Genomic DNA, 17861 nt, shown 5'->3' on the forward strand with positions numbered 1-17861 from the left:
TTAGAGAAAGAAGACGATTCGTTGTACCGTTCTCGACTCTTAATCCTCGTCTGAATTCAGTTCCTCCCCGGCCCCTCCGCGCAAAGCGCGGAAGCTTTTATGTTTCATTAAATCATAAGAGAAAGAAGACGATTTGTTTTACCGTTCTCGACTCTTAATCCTTTTCTGAATTCAGTTTTCCCCTCCCCCCTCCCGCGCAAAGCATGGAAGCTTTGACATTTCATTCATGAGAGAAACCAGACGATTCGTCTATAGATTTGAATACATTTGCTTGATAAACGACTTTGCATATTAGGTCTGTGATATCGAGCAAATGGCGATGCCTATGTTGTACTGAGAAACTGTACATTATGCAAAGAATATCTTGTTTTATATACGTCTCACATACGCTTTGGTGGGGTATCATGTAGATTAATGGGCAAGAATACAATAAATCTCTCAGAATAATTATTTTAAGTTATAAGTTATTTCTTGGGGTGAGGTTTCCTTTAATCATCTTAACAGACAAAATTCATCACATTATTGTACATGGGTTTTCTTTTTACACTACTAAATTTTCAGTAGTAAACCTGACTGTTGGAGAAACATGGTCGATTTCAGCCCCAAAGGCTGTTTTTCAGTATGTCTGTTTGTATGGTAATACCCAAATGAATTTGACGTCAAAATTACCATACACCGGAAAAAATACAATACAAACATATGAGCAAAAATAATGTTGGACATTATGGCAAAGTGCAATTGCAGTAAATAAAAGTAAATGAAATAGATTTTTTTCAAGAATTTAAATCTATGACTTGAACCAATTTGATGATCCGCATGTTCTTCTTTCATTTAAACAGACAAAATTTATCATCATATTATTGTACTTAGTTTATTTCTTTACACTACTAAAGTTTCAGTAGTAAACCTGACTGTTGTAGAAACATGGTCGATTTCATCACCAAACTATCCTTCATTATTTCATATCTTAAACTTTAAACAAATATTTAAAAATAATTTTCTACATACTCTTAATTAATAGTGTTGAGAAGAGTATGTGTGTGCATATATGTGTGATTGTATATTTCTTTATTCGTACTGATTAACAGGCACAAGTGAATTGAAACACATGCCTATGTTTAAGCAAATAATGCAATATTCTTTTGTTTTCCTAGGTAATGCTACGTTTAGTCCAACCAATGACCCAATTTCAGGTATTACCATGATAACTACTCCATTGGTAAACACGTCTTTAAACACTGCACCGAATTATTTCATACATCTTTAGCCAAATGTTTTTAAATAATTTTCTACATACTCTTATAGTGTTGACAAACAACTGAGGGAATTACCTCAGATGTAATACATCAACTGCTTCCTTAACAGTCACAACCAATGGTCTGACTACTGAGGAGGAGACAACTGAATCAGGAACAACTTGGGGAATCACCTCAGATATGACATCTACTGCTCTACTAACATCAGATATCACAACCAATGGTCTAACTACTGAGGAGGAGACAGCTGAATCAGGAACAACTTGGGGAATCACCTCAGATATGACATCTACTGCTCTACCAACATCAGATATTACAACCAATGGTCTGACTACTGAGGAGGAGACAACTGAATCAGGAGCAACAGAAGGATTCACCTCAGATATGACATCTACTGCTCTACCAACATCAGATATTACAACCAATGGTCTAACTACTGAGGAGGAGACAACTGAATCAGGAACAACTGAGGGAATCACCTCAGATATGACATCTACTGCTCTACCAACATCAGATATCACCACCAATGGTCTGACTCCTGAGGAGGAGACAACTGAATCAGGAGCAACAGAAGGATTCACCTCAGATATGACATCTACTGCTCTACCAACATCAGATATCACAAACAATGGTCTAACTGCTGAGGAGGAGACAACTGAATCGGGAACAACTGGGGGAATCACCTCAGCTATGACAACTACTGCTCTACCAACATCAGATATCACCACCAATGGTATGACTACTGAGGAGGAGAAGGAAGGGAAGGGAAAGAGGAGAGAAAGGGACAGAAAAAGAGAAAGAAGAAAGGTAGGGGAGATCAGTTGCGATTTTTCCGCCAACAAAGTGTAGATGGGGGGGGGGGGGGGGGGAGCGGGGCACTGGCGTACTGATCGAGGAGGTTCTCGGGGAATTAAAAAAATTAACGTGGTTTTTTCCAAATTCAATGCGGTGGTTTACACATAATGCTGAAATGACATAATTTCAGAGATTTTTCCTAATTTTTTAGTAAATTATACTTTTTATGCGTTTGTTGTAAGATGGCGGGCGAATCCCCCGGAAGCTCAAGGGTTTTAGGCACTTAATTACGGTCAGATGAGTATCAAGGGGCCTGTCTTGGGGCCCTTGGTTGGGTCCCGCGGGCAGAGCCCCCGGAAGCTCAGGGGTTTTAGGCGTTTAATAACAGTCAGATGAGCATTTTTTGAAACCTTTTTTTGTTGTGACACTGGCAATTAACTATTCTTTCTTTCTTGCTCTCTTTATTTATATTTCTCTTTAATATTCTTTTTCGAAAAAGTGGGGGGGGGGGGGGGCATCTCAAGAAGCATATTTCTTGCCTGGCTGTAAATTTAGGAATTTGTCATCTTACAAAAAACGCATAAAAAGTATAATTTACTAAAAAAATTAGGAAAAATCTCTGAAATTATGTCATTTCAGCATTATGTGTAAACCACCGCTTTGGAATTAGGAAAAAAAAAATTATTTCCCCAAGAACCTCCCCGATCAGTACGCCAGTGCCCCGCTCCCCCTCCCCTTATCTACTCTTTGTTGGCGGAAAAATCACAACTGATCTCCCCTACCTTTCTTCTTTCTCTTTTTTCTGTCTCTTTCTCTCCTCTTTCCCTTCCCTTCCTTCTCTCTCATTTAGGTTTGCTTGGGGTGGGGGGGGGGCAAGGTCCTTTTGGTCCCCACTCTTCTCCACACGTTGTTGGCGGGATTAACCGCAAGTGATCTATTTCTCCTTTTTTTTTTCTTTTTTTTTTTCTTCTTTCTCTTTTTCGGTCCCTTTTAGCTCTACTTTTTTCCTTTCAAGCAGGGGCGGGGGGAGGCAAGGGCCTTTTGCCCCACCCCCACCCCGATCCACAACTTGTTGGCGGGAAAATTGCAACTGATACCCCCTTCTTTTCTTTTCTTCTTCCTCAATTTTCCCTCCCTTTATCTCCTCTTTTCCTTTTTTCTTTTCATTTCCTTCCTTCTCTCTAATTTTTTTGATGGGGGGGGGGGGGGGGAGTGGCAACAGCCCGGGAGGCGAGGCCCTTTTGCCCCCCCCCCCCCGATCTCCTTCTTCCCCCTTTTCTTTTCTTCTTCCTCTTCTTTCTTTCCCTTTCTCTCCTCTTTCCTTTAATTGTCCTCTCTCTCTCTCTTTTTTTTCTACCTTTTTTTTTCCTTCTTTTTTTTTCCTTCTTTTTTTTTCCTTCTTTTTTTTGTCCTCCTTTTTTTTGTCCTCCTTTTTTTTTGTCCTTCCTTTTTTTCCTTTTTTTTTTTCCCTTCCTTTTTTTCCTTTTTTTTTTTTCCTTCCCCCTTTTTTTTCCTACTTTTTTTTCTCAGGGGGGGGGGGGGGGGGCCCGGGCCCCCTGGATCCGCCACTGTCACTGTCTACTATGTATTCCACCTACACATAAAAATGAACTGTGTGAACAATTGAATATCCTACATTGTAGTAAAAAAGAAATATTTTAAAGATTTTCTAAAAGGCTTGCTTTTTTAAAAAGCAGATTATGTTCTAGTGATTTTTGGTTCATTATCCTGTAATTAGTTGTGTAGGTCTAGGGTATAGGCACAAGGATTACACTGAATGTACTCATAGACTTAGATTGACATTTGATACATGGATATATTAATTAACAGTACGTTAATTTTCAGTTCTGAGCACGTGAGAGTAGGCCTATTTATCAACAGTCGATTTTAATAGAATTTCGTAATTTGTGTAAAACATTTTGTTTGTATGAAATAAAAGAAAGAGTATACAAACCCCCAAAACATACTATTAGAAATAGGTGTACTCATGATTAAAAAAGAGTAAATGGTAATATTCATCATTCTCTTGATGGTTTTAGGTTTCTTTTCTTGCTCGGGATCGAACAGGAACGTGTCAGTGACGTTGGTTTGCGATGGATATTACGACTGTGACAATTATGAGGATGAATCATTATGTAGTAAGTAGAATACACTCTTAGTTTTGATACTGAAATTCTTTTAGAATAAATCTGTGTTCTAACACATTATGTTGTGCTGCCTACTACCAAGACATATAATACAACTTAGACCCCAGTCACTTGCACTCTCCATAGCCACTCCCCATAATACCATAGCAACCCTGACCATTGACGAATCATAAGCATGTTTAAGTCACCCATCCCAACATTGTTTCTCTCCCCGAAACTTTCCTGATTGGAAAGTTGGCTAATCATAGGGACTTCGATTTCAGCCATCAACTGCTGAACAAGAATTGAGATAGACTACAGAGACTAGACATAGAGATGTTTGTATCTCGTATGCTAGAGAGTATAATTGTGTTATGTAGTTGAGTATTGAGATTGAATATATGCTCCAGAAATTGTGAACAAGAATGATTACAAGTCTCTTTATTTATATTCCTCGCCTCCTTAACGATCCCAACACGGCAGTACATTCAAATTCATTGATAAAAAGTGTGGCAGACTGACATGTAGCTGTCGAGTCAATCACCCTAAACCACCTTATTTTGATCCCATGAAGTCATGTCCAAGTACCAGATTTGTATGCCAAACTTGGGTCATGTATGTACCGGTATCTTGCAGAACTAATGAACTAATCAGATTTTGGGGTCACAAAGTCAAAGGTCACAGGGCTCATTATGTATGCAAAAATAGCTCGTGACCACATTATCATTAGTTTATATACCAATCTCTAGTTGACGTACTAATCAGACTCTCAAATCAATCCCTTTCTCCCTCTTTCTGCTCATCTAACCTCCTCTTTCTAGAGCTTGTGCAATCATTTATTTTCCTTTTCTATCTTTCTTTCTGTTTTGCCTTCTTCTATTTTTACCCAATTTTTCCTCGTTTTTATCTATTCCCCAAATTTCTTTATTGTTAAATATTTGTTGACTTATTGATTTTCTATGTATACTTTGTTTTCAAGATGTATTATAAAACACCCTCTGGGGAACTAATACTTCAACAAGCTCTGCTTCTATTTAGCTCCTCTTTTATCGTGCCATTACTATTATATTTGTCTTGTTTTATTGTATATTTTTGTACTATACAATCAAATTGCAAATAACATTGCAATTTCATTGTATTATGTTTTGCATGAGAAATAAAATCATTTGAATCAAATTGAATCAGAATCATGTGTAAGATGCAAAAGTCACTTACTTTCTTTTATTTTTTTATTTTCCTTTTTTTTCTTCTTTTTTTTCTTTCTTGACTTATAAAAATCTTTCTTTCAGATTATTCAGCAACATATCTTGAGGAAGGTGAATCACATTTCATCTTCTTACCATACACCAATGCAAAACGATTGTATAACGCAACCTTACTACAAACAAACGCTACAAATGGATTTCAAGTTGTGTTCCAATATTTGTATCTCGATTATGGTGATGAAACAGTCCAAATAGGGACAGGTAACGATCCGTCTGACATACAGTCTGTCATCACAACTATCCATGGATACAACAGCGATGTCTATGTCTATGTAGATACCAATGAGATGTGGTTTGCTGTCATAGGAGGGAGGCAATACAGTGGTATCCAGATGGATGTTCATGTTACTGCCATCAATTTGCTGAGTGAGTCTAATTGCATCAATCAGGCTCTACTGTTTAATTCCTTGTGGCTTTTGTTACTAATAAGATGACTGGAGATAACATATTGTTGATCAACCTGTATTAATAAGGATTTTGGCTTTATTGTTAGACAGTAACATCACTAGATGTAAAATAGTATGTGGGAAGAAAATTTTCCACCAACTTTGACAAAAATGATCCAACAAGCTCAAGAAGAGTGTATTTATTGAAGGTTAATAACTACATGTTCATGTACAATTCAAGTTTTGCCGACATGAATATCTAATGAGTGGGTGTCCCACTTCTAGCTAGTGTCAACAGCCTTTTGTAACGTAACCATTAAAGGTAATGCAAATTTTTGGGAATTTTGAAAATTGGATGGACAGTAATTCTTTAAAATGTTGATATATTTGGGTGCCCCTGTGGATGTATTATAAGCACTATCAAATTTAGCCCCTTAAAGAGAAGGTTGAGTACTGGGAAGAAGTGAAAAATAATTTGTGAGCGTTATCATTGTATTATGCAAGGGTGGAAGAAATGTTCCCTGAAAAGCATGGCTCTTCAAATGCCTTCATATTCTAAATCGGGACGGATTTGTATGCCACGTGTTAGTGTAGTCCCAAATACATCCTTCTGTGTACAGTGCTTGTAACTTTACCAAGACTTGGCCAAATTTATTATCATTGTGATGATTCTAGAACTTTGCAATACATATACATACTTATATGCTTCATGATCAAGCCTTTCTGATCGATTCCACACCGTTTCTTTCACAATGAAATCGCATGACCAGAACAAGATCAATTGTAACTGAAAATGTATCTGTTGATCTCAATTGTCATTTTAAAGGAAAAACATAGATTATGGCTACTATTATTAAGAGATTATGTTTAAAATTAGAAGTAACTTAATACTCGTAAACACATTTCTTCCTTTTTCTGTTTTAGATTTCTTTCCTTGTTCAGGATTGAACATGTTCGTGACAGGGACTTTGGTTTGCGATGGATATTACAACTGTGACAATTATGAGGATGAATCATTATGTTGTAAGTAGCAGAATACTTCCTTCATTTTGTTATGCCTCCGCCACCGAAGGTGGTGCCGGAGGCATCATGTTTTCGGGTTGTCCGTCCGTACGTCCGTCCGTACGTCCGTACGTCCGTCCCGTTTGACCGTTATCACAATATCTCAAGAACCATTTAAGATTTAAACTTAAGACTCGGGAATAGTATTTATCACCATAGGAAGACGATCTGATTAGATTTTGGAGTACGTAGGTCAAAGGTCACAGGTCACAGAGGTCAACTTATGAAATTCCTTGTATTGAGTTTGTTAGCGCGATATCTCAAGAACCATTTGAGATTTAAACTTCAAACTTAAGGATAGTATGTATCACCATAGGAAGACGATCTGATTAGATTTTGGAGCACGTACGTCAAAGGTCAAGGGTCACAGAGGTCAACTTATGAAATTCCATACATTGAGATTGTTATCATGATATCTCAAGAACCACTGGAGATTTAAACTTCAAACTTAGTGATAGTGTGTATCACTATAGGAAAACAATCTGATTACATTTTGGAGCACGTAGGTCAAAGGTCAAGGGTCATAGAGGTCAACTTATGAAATTCCATACATTGAGATTGTTATCATGATATCTCAAGAACCACTGGAGATGTAAAAACTTCAAACTTAAGGATAGTATGTATCACCATAGGAAGACGATCTGATTAGATTTTGGAGCACGTAGGTCAAAGGTCAAGGGTCACAGAGGTCAACTTATGAAATTCCATACATTGAGATTGTTATCATAATATCTCAAGAACCACTGGAGATTTAAACTTCAAACTTAATGATAGTGTGTATCACCATAGGAAGACAATCTGATTAGATTTTGGAGCACGTAGGTCAAAGGTCAAGGGTCACAGAGGTCAACTTATGAAATTCCATACATTGAGATCGTTATCGCGATATCTCAAGAACCACTGGAGAATTTTCACTTCAAACTAAATGATAGTATGTATCACCATATCATAATATCTCAAGAACCACTGGAGATTTAAACTTCAAACTTAATGATAGTGTGTATCACCATAGGAAGACAATCTGATTAGATTTTGAAGCACGTAGGTCAAAGGTCAAGGGTCACAGAGGTCAACTTATGAAATTCCATGCATTGAGATTTTTATCATGATATCTCAAGAACCACTGGAGATTTAAACTCCAAACTTGTTTAAATTGCTCTATGGCGGAGGCATCATTTTCCACTGCGCGCAGTCAAAATTCCATCTAGTTTAATACTAAAATTTGTTTTTACTTCATCTCCGTTTTCTGACATTGCGCTGCCTACTGTACGTGATATAGAATTCAACTTAGACAAATTTGGAAAAGGTGTATCCCCTAATTATACCCCTTTCAAACTGGCCTGATTTTGATGCATCCGATGAAATGGCCACTATGAAAGCTACAGAGGAGAAAAAGCTGATTAAATAGCCGATGAAAAGAAGAGAAATGGGCGATTAAATTCTCATTCTATCGGTGTGACACCAATAAAACAGCCACTGTGAATGCGTTCGGGAGACAACAGCGATTAAAATGGTCAAATGTCGCAGTATATGCGCGCTTTATCGTAACCAGCTGTGTTTGCTGACTTTTTGTTGAACATGCTGCATGCTTACTAGATGGGGCGCGTGCTTAATAATTATGTAATAATTCTTCACTTCCGGCAAGGGCTCGCCACAGCGAGTGAATTTCACCAGCAGTATGAAAGCGACAGCAGGGAAAACGGCGGTTTCACCTTTGTTTACATAAGGAAATCCAATCTATATTTTCATCGGTGTGACTCTGATAGAAGCCAGTTTGAAAACAGTATTAGTTACAACGGGCTTGTTTTCATAAAAATTTTATTGATAAAAGATTCTTGAAAAAAAATTCTTTATGCCAATCAAATGCCACGATTTCAGTAGCTTAAACAGTAATTGTAACTTGTTATTGATGACAGGTTTTGAGAAACAGGGCCAAGGTACATGAACACAGAATTGTTGGAATACAGGTGCGGAAATATAAAGCCATTAATTACGGATTCTCTCACATTCTTTTCCCCTGTTTTACGAAATTGTGAAATTCATCAGTGTCTTGCATTTTTACTGTGAACTTTCTTCATCATTTTGAAGACAGACTTGTTTTGTCTGCCTTGTGCATTATGTTTTCAGGTTGTCAGTCCGTCTGTCCGTCCGTACGTACGTTCCGTTCTCGTGATCTTGTTATCTCAAGAACCAATGGATTCCCGCCAAACTTGGGTCATGTATGTATCTTGCAGGGCCAATGAACTAATTAGATTTTGGGGTCATGAGATCCAAGGTCTAAGGTCACAGGGCTCATTATGTATGCAAAAATAGCTTGTGATCACATTATCACTAGAACCGATGGACGGATCATCATCAAACTCTGGACATGTATATATCTTGCAGAGCCAATGAACTGATTAGATTTTGGACTTTCATGAGGGTCATAGGTCATGAGGCTCATTTATGCAAAAATGGCTCGTGATCGCGTTATCTCAAGAACTGATTAATGCATTCCCGTCTAGTTTGGGTCATGTATGTATCTTGAAGAGCCGATGTACTGATTAGATTTTGGGGTCACGAGGTCAAAGGTCACAGGGCTCATTATGTTAACAAAATAGCTTGTGATCTCATGATCATTAGAACCGATCGACAGGTTATCATCAAGCTCAGGACATGTTTGTATCTTACAGAGCCAATGAACTGATTAGATTTTGGGTCATGAGGTCAAAGGTCATGGGGCTCGATCATCATGTGAGCAAAAATGGCTTGTGATTGCCTTATCTCAAGAACTGACTAATAGATTCGCGTCTAATTGGGGTCATGTATGTATCTTGAAAAGCCAATGGACTATATTTTGGGGTCACGAGGTCAAAGGTCAAAGGGCTCATTATGTATGCCAAAATAGCTTGTGATCGATTTATCATTAAAACCTATGGACAGATTACCATCAAACTCAAGACATGAATGTATCTTGCAGAGTCATTGAGCTGACTAGATTTTAGGGTCATGAGGTCAAACCTCATGGGGCTCATTATGTATGCAAAATTAGCTTGTGAATGCATTATCATTAGAACCGACAGATTGATTAATATCAAATTCAGGACATGTATGTATCTTGCAGAGCCATGTGTATGATAAATAGCTTGTATATTACAATATTCTGAGAACCTGTTGAATTCAAACTCGAGTTTTTGAAATTATTTCTGTTTTGGTTTGTAAAATTGCTCTATGGTGGAGGCATCAATTTTGACTGCGTGCAGTCGAAGATCCATCTAGTTTTTTGATAAAAAAAATTTAAAGACAAATTTGGTATGTTATACCATGTGCCGCGATTTTGAGAGTTTGCGTACTGCATGCGTTGAATGACTGCACGATCGAGCAGCGAATTTGTATTCGCTCTTTTGTACAGATTTACCACGTATTGCCAGTTACACTGAGGCTGCATACATGTACATGTACATGGCCATGGTAGGCCATGTGATCGCCTGTTCAATACACACGTAGATATATAACTGTACCAGGGTCACTGCCTCTTGCCCTCGCTTGGGTCTGTGCAACCCAGACTCCGATTAGGGTACAGATTTTCAATTGTTGGCAGGTATGCAATCCTCCTTAACAACCTTAACAGATCCCATGAAGTCGTGTCCAAGCTCCAGCTTTTGTCAATATGAAGTCATATGTCTGCATATCAGGACAGGCCAGCCTTTTATATTTTGTAATGAAAAAGGATTTTTCCTAAAAAATTGGTTGAAACTGACCTGACTTTGGGCTCTGCTTTAGGATCTCCGACACATGCGATCAGGTTGACAAATTTGAGGGGAATAATCTTTCCTCTAAGTAAATCAAGGGGGTCAAATCATATGGACTAGACAGTACAAAATGTTGAAGCTTATCTACCATTACCAATCTCTAGTTAAAAATCTGATCAGAATCAGCTACAGATGCGATAAGTACTTGTTTTTCTTTTCTTTTCTAAATTAAAAAAAAAAATTATTTCTTGACTTAGACAAATCTTTCTTACAGATAATTCAGCAACATATCTTGAGGAAGGGGAATCACATTACATCTCCTTTCCATACACCCGCACAAGACGATTGTATAACGCAAACTTACTACAAACAAACGCTACCAATGGATTTCGAGTTATCTTCCAATATCTGTATATCGATTATGATGTTCAAGTCCAAATAGGGACAGGTAACGATCCATCTGACAACCAGTCTGTCATCACAACTATTCATGGATATAGAGACTACGCTGATGATGTCTATGTAGATATCAATGAGATGTGGTTTGCTGTCATAGGAGCAAAGAGTTACACCAGTCTTGAAATGAACGTTGAGATCATTTCCATTGACCTATCAAGTGAGTGTTTTATGAATTTTCTTTTAAAATATCGGTAGGATATACAGTAAAGCTCTGTGTATTGAAGAAGTGATAACTGGTATTTTACCAGTTGTAAAATGAGAATTATTCAACACCGGTTGACTGATGAAGATGAAGCATATTCCTAATTTTACCAGAAATAATAGTATAAAGAAGGTGAATTTGTAATGTGCCTAATTACTAAAAGTGTATTCAATTGTCAAATTTCCAAGCATTAAGAGCTTCTCATAAATTTAATTTTTCTCTCCATCTTCTATATTCTACCAGCCTTATTTGCTTGTTCAAGCTCCAACATGAATGTGTCACAGACTGTCCTTTGCGATGGATTTTACCACTGCAATCATTATGAGGATGAATTAGCATGCAGTAAGTTAAAGAACAACTGATATTTAGTACTGCGTTTCTTACAAGTATGACAGGTTTTGTTGTACTTCATGATTTGATAGCATATGTTATTAATAACTAATTCTAAGATTCTATGAAAATTTTTCTCTCAGCCAATCAAATGCCACGATTTTAGTAGCTTATAACAGTTATTGTACCTTGTGATCGATAACATTTTTCATGAAACAGGTCCCAGGTGCACAAACACGAAATTGTTGGAATATGGGTGCGGAAATATGAAGCACTATAACTCCCATTCTCTCACATCCTTCTCTACTATTTTATGAATTATATAATTTCATTACAGTATTGCAGTTTTACGATGAAGACAGTTTTGAAGACAGACTTGTTATGTCTGTCTCATAAACTTTCTTGGATATTTTAGTCACGGGGGTCATGGCGTTTATGCTCTCGGCCTATTAGGGTATCCAATTTTGCTCTATTGACTTTTCACAACTAGGTAGAAGCCAAAGACTGGTCCTGAATGGCCAACCATTTCAATCATACAATTATGACCCTCAAAGTATCTTTTAATTCATTGATAAAAGTGTGGCAGACTGAGTGTAGTTGTTGGGTTAATCCCCCTCAACAGACCACATGAAGTCGGATTCAAGCACCAAATTTTGTCAATCTGAAGTCGTATGTCTGGATATAAGGACAGGTCAGACTTTATATTTTGTAATGAATAGAGAATGTTTCCTATAAAAACTGTCTATTTTATTTTGGGGGAAAAATGACCTCATTTATCAAGGAGTGTCCGATATTATTACCGGTAAACCGATCCCTGTTTAAATGTTTTCACTTTTTCCTATGTGTAATTTACCATCATAATTTCCTCCAATGAATTTTTCGTGCATGAAGAAGATGGGAGGAAACTGACCTGATTTTGTGCTCTGTTTTTGGAGCTCTAACAGATACGGTCAGGCCGACAACCTTTTTGGGAATGACCTTGGTGGTAGAAGTAATTTAAGGGGGTGATATCATATGGATAATATAGGATATTTAGGGGGGAGGGAGAAGCTCTCACACTAGTCAGAGTAATTCATTTCTTTCTTTTTGTCTTATACAAATCTTTCTTACAGATTATTCAGCAACATATCTTGAGGAAGGCGAATCACATTTCATCTCCTTACCATACACAAACACAAGACGATTGTATAACGCAACCTTACTACAAACAAATGCTACAAATGGATTTCAGGTTGTGTTTCAAGATTTGTATCTCGATTATGGTGATGAAACAGTCCAAATAGGGACAGGTCACGATCCGTCTGACAACCAGTCTGTTATCACAACTATCCATGGATATAGATACTACGGTCCTGATGATGTGTACGTAGATATCAATAAGATGTGGTTTGCTGTCATAGGAGGGAGGCAATACACTGATCTTCAGATTGATGTTCGTGTTACTGCCATTGATTTGCTGAGTGAGTCTAATTGCATCAATCAGACTTTACTGTTCAATACCTATTGTGGCTTTTGTTATTTATCAAATGACTGGAGATAACACAAGTGACTTATAAATGCGCTGATCAACCTGTATTAATTAAGATTTTGGCTTTATTGTTGAACAGTGACATCACTAGATGTAAAATAGTAGATTTCCCACCAACGACAATTGCTTAACAAGCTTAAGAAGAGTGTATGGATCGCTGTAGGTTAAAATCTGCAATTCAAAATTATGGGTTTTCCACCTCCCACCAATATCATCAGCCTTTTGCAAGGTAACAATTAGGTCGGGCCCCCTTCCATTAACAAGTATTAAAACTATTACCGGTAACACGAAAGAGGCATATATGCTATAGTCTATGTGCAAGATCAATTGTAACTGAAAATGTATCTGTTGATCTCAATTGTCATTTTAAAGGAAAAACATAGATTATGGCTACTATTATTAAGAGATTATGTTTAAAATCAGAAGTAACTTAATACTCCTAAAACACACATCGTCCTTTTTCTGTTTTAGATTTCTTTCCTTGTTCAGGATCGAGCATGGACGTGTCAGTGACGTTGGTTTGCGATGGATATTACAACTGTGACAATTATGAGGATGAATCATTATGCAGTAAGTAACAGAGTACCTCCTTAGTTTTGATACTGAAACTCTTTTTGACTACATCTCTGTGTTCTGACACATTATTTTCTGCTGTCTACTACCATTTACATGATAAAGAATAGGCAAATTTACAGAAATACTAATTAGCGTATCTCCTAATTACTCTAACCAAGGGCTTATTTAATAAAAAATTGTTATTAATAACAAGCTCTAAAATTAATAGGTGGTCTTTATAGACTGGTTTCACTGTATCATTTATTGTGACATGCTATTGATAACAAGTCTTAGGAAACGTTGGTCCAGGTACACAAACACAGAATTGTTGGAATAAGGGTAATGAAATATGAAGCCATATATTTTGCATTCTCTCACATTCTTCTCCACTGTTTAAAAAAATTAAGAAATTAGTCAACATCATTAGTTTCTTGCATTTTTTATTTTTTAATTTTTTTTTCCCCCTTCCACAGGGTTCTTTATTTTCAAAACAAATTTCATCATATACAGAACATCCATATATCATATACAAATAATTAAAGAAATAATTTCATACATAATGGCTTGACACAGATAATAATCATCACGGCCAAAAACTTTTGTGGCAGATAAAAACAAACATTTATGACAAAATTATGTTAGCACATTTCCAACACTCTCAAAATATTTTCTAAAGTGAAAAGCATTTTTTATGGTGAACTTTCTTCATCATTTCTTTTACATTTCTCACCTAAGTTCGTCTACTAAAAACCAAGGTGTGTTGGGAGGGGGGGGGGGGGGTATGATGTTCTTCACCTCATTTCTAGATGTTTTATGTGCAGAATCTTCCAGACAAGACAGGAATTATTTTAGGAATGAGGAGAAGCGCACCTCACCGGTCATTGTATTATTTTTTTCAATATAATTTCTGTAGTATGGATGCGGCACTTGATGCACATTCCTTAAAGGATTTAGTTGGAACATTATCTGATCAAGATCTTGACCTTCAGGTTTTACAGCAGCATTCATGTCATTGAATAATATATCTTTGTCTTGCATTAAGCCTAATATCCTCGGGAGGGGTAGATATTGGATCTCTTGGGTTGCACCCACCAAAGCCATAATCTACATGTACTATGATTCAGTTCGATAGTAGCTTGATGTTGAAGGTGGTTAAATAGACCCATGAATCTGGTGACTATTGAAACAATATTCATTTAATCCACATCCTAGCGGAAGTGGTGGAGCGTCAGCAAAAAAAAAAACTGTCTGGAAATTTTCTGGAAAAAAAGGGGCACGTACAAAGGGTAACCTCAAAGCGAAAAATTACAATCTTTAGACATGTATATAACCCCACATTATTATTATTATCCCCTTGCCGACGAAGTCAGAGGGGATAAAATAATGCTGCCGTCCGTCCTTACTTCTGTCCTTCCGTATAAACAAATCTGGTTTTCGATCGAGAACATAAGTAATGTTTGACAGATTTTAATGAGATTTGATATGAAGGCACACAGTATCAAAACACGGCCTAAGTGCGATTTTGGAGTATGTAGATCAAAGGTCCTAGGTCATTAAATATGCGAAAAAATATGAATCTGGTTTCCGTTTGATAAGTTTAGTAATATTTAACGGATTTTAATGAAATTTGATATGAAGGTACATGGTATTGAAACACAGCCTAAGTTTGATCTGGAGTATGTAGGTCAAAGGTCATAGCTCATTAAATATGCGAATCTGGTTTTTGTTCGATAACGTTAGTACTGTTTGACGGATTTTAATGAAATTTGATATGAAAATACATTGTATCAAAAAACAGCCATAGTTTGATTTCGGAGTATGGAGGTCCAAAGGTGAAAGGTCATAGCACATTAAATATGCAAAAATACCTATTTATATATGCGGTTAACTTCCTTGCCTAGTAATATAATAGTATAGTCTAATAAAGGTAACTTGTTCTGACCAATATAGGCCATTTGTACCCTGCGAGGGTATGCATCTATTAGCAGTTGAATTAAAATTGTTGTTGTGGGTTAAAGAAACAACGTTTTGGTGTATAAAATGGTTCACTTCTGATTCATATCTAGAAAAGGGACATGTGAAAACTTTGTAAACAGGCACGATGATGAAGCTTATCTACAAATCTCTAGTTGAAGAACTTATCAGAATCATTGACAGATGTGAAAGGTATTTGTTCTTTTCTTGTTTAAAAAAAAAAAATTGCTTTCTTTCTTGACAGATTATTCAGCAAGAAATCTTCAGGAAGGCGATTCATATTTCATCTCCTTACAATACACACCTCCAAGACGATTGTATAACGTAACCTTGCTACAAACAAATGCTACGATTGGATTTCGAGTTGTGTTCCAAGATTTGGTTCTTGATGATGATGATGAAGTCCAAATAGGGACAGGTAACGATCTGTCTGACATACAGTCTATCATCACAACTATTCACGGACATAGAGACTACGCTGATGATGTCTATGTAGATACCAACGAGATGTGGTTTGCTGTCATAGGAGCAAAGGGTTACACCAGTCCTCGAATGGATGTTCAGTTCATTTCCATTGACCATTCCAGTGAGTGTGAAATTATACTTGATTTGTCTTAATGAGTGATTTTAAGATTTACCACAATAAATCAATGCATCTACCTATTTTTTGCTAGTTTACCTAAACTACGCAGCCATCGAGAACCAAAAACGTCACATTCGCGAATGCCCCAAACCAATACATCACCTTCCCAGGGTTCACAACGTTCACAGCGTGCGCAACCTCTTTCTATTCTCGCATGCCGAGAGAGAAATTTTTTGTCCTTTTGGCAAGGCTTAGTTAGTTTTTGGGCATGAAATTCCATCCTCGTTTTAATTTCTAATAATTTGGTTGTACGGGTTCCCGGTCACATATTTTATTTTAGGCGGAAATTTGACTTACATTTCTGCCTCGCAATTTCCTCTTTCGGGACCGTTTTTGGAAGCTTTGTTATGCTGCTGGGCTGGGCATTCTATATCGGCTTAGCAGTTTAGCACCCTTTTGTTGGTTGGGTTTTTTTACGTTGGTTAGGCAGATAATTTACTCATCTGCCTAGCGTCCCACTTTAGCTCGCTCCGCTTCGCTGGTCACAGCTAGCTGCGGTCCGGCCGTTTGTCTGCTCGTGGTTGTTTGGATTAATTTTTTGTCCATGCCTTTTGGGTTTGAATTTAGTTTGTGAAACATTTAATTTGAGATTGTTTTGTCTAGAAATAAAGTGGCGCTGAATTTATTTCGCTCATGCTCTCTTTGTTTGGATTTTCTCTTTGGTTTTTATGCCTCCGTTACGAAGTAGCCGGAGGCATTATGTTTTTGGGTTGTCCGTCCGTCCTTACGTCCGTCTGTATGTCTGTCCATACGTCCCGTTCTCGTGATCTCAAGAACCGACTGATAGATTCCTGCCAAACTTTGGTCATGTATGTAACTTGCAGAGCCAATGAATTGTTTATATTTTGGGATCACAAGGTCAAAGGTCACAGGGCTCATTATGTATAATGAGCAAAAATGTGCAAAAATAGCTTGTGATCGCACTACATTAGAACCAATGGATGGATTAATTACCATCAAACTCAAGACATGTATGTATCTTGCAGAGCCAATGAACTGAGTATATTTGGGGTCATGAGGTCAAAGATCAAAGGGTCATACATGTATATGATGAATAGCTTGAAATCGCGATAGTCTGAAAACCTGTTGATGGATTACAATCAAACTTGAATTCGAAAAATTTCTTCTGTCTTGGTGTGTAAAATTGCTCTATGTCGGAGGCATCATTTTCGACTGCGCGCAGTCAAAGTTCCATCTAGTTCTCTTTGTCTACAGGTTCGTCATGGATGCTTCTGAACCTGGTACCTGTGCCTCTCCTCCCGCAAATGCAGATTCTGGGGTACGAGTGGCAAGCTGACTACTCGCTTGGGTGTTGTCTTCTCGGGCGTGTCGGTGGGTAAGTTCGGGCCCGGGTTAAGAGCATCGTTGTTTTTGCGACCACTGACACTCGGACCCCGATCGCTGGCTTAGCTCCACCCGGTGATATGTGCAATTTCAGTGATTCTGCAGCACCCTGTGCAGCCTTGAGTCCTCAAGAGCCGGTTCCCTCCCATCACAGATGGGTTGGTTCAAGCCGCAAGAGACTATCCGACCACCCCACCCAGTTGAC

At 37.6% G+C, this 17861-nt stretch overlaps 1 protein-coding gene across 1 annotated transcript in view; it reads left to right on the plus strand.

Moving 5' to 3' along the window:
* The first annotated feature begins 1843 nt into the window (after window positions 1–1843).
* LOC105438852 overlaps window positions 1844–17861 on the plus strand; it is a 61710-nt gene continuing 45692 nt past the window's right edge. Inside the window, exons 1-4 of the mRNA XM_030997451.1 lie at window positions 1844–1989; window positions 4091–4189; window positions 12725–13072; window positions 13612–13710. Of these exons, the coding sequence (XP_030853311.1) occupies window positions 1845–1989; window positions 4091–4189; window positions 12725–13072; window positions 13612–13710 (691 nt within the window). The 5' untranslated portion in view covers window position 1844. The remainder of the gene's footprint in view (window positions 1990–4090; window positions 4190–12724; window positions 13073–13611; window positions 13711–17861) is intronic.

Source organism: Strongylocentrotus purpuratus, unplaced genomic scaffold, assembly GCF_000002235.5.
Source record: "Strongylocentrotus purpuratus isolate Spur 01 unplaced genomic scaffold, Spur_5.0 spur5_scaffold_4, whole genome shotgun sequence".
In the NCBI taxonomy this organism is placed as follows: domain Eukaryota; kingdom Metazoa; phylum Echinodermata; class Echinoidea; order Camarodonta; family Strongylocentrotidae; genus Strongylocentrotus; species Strongylocentrotus purpuratus.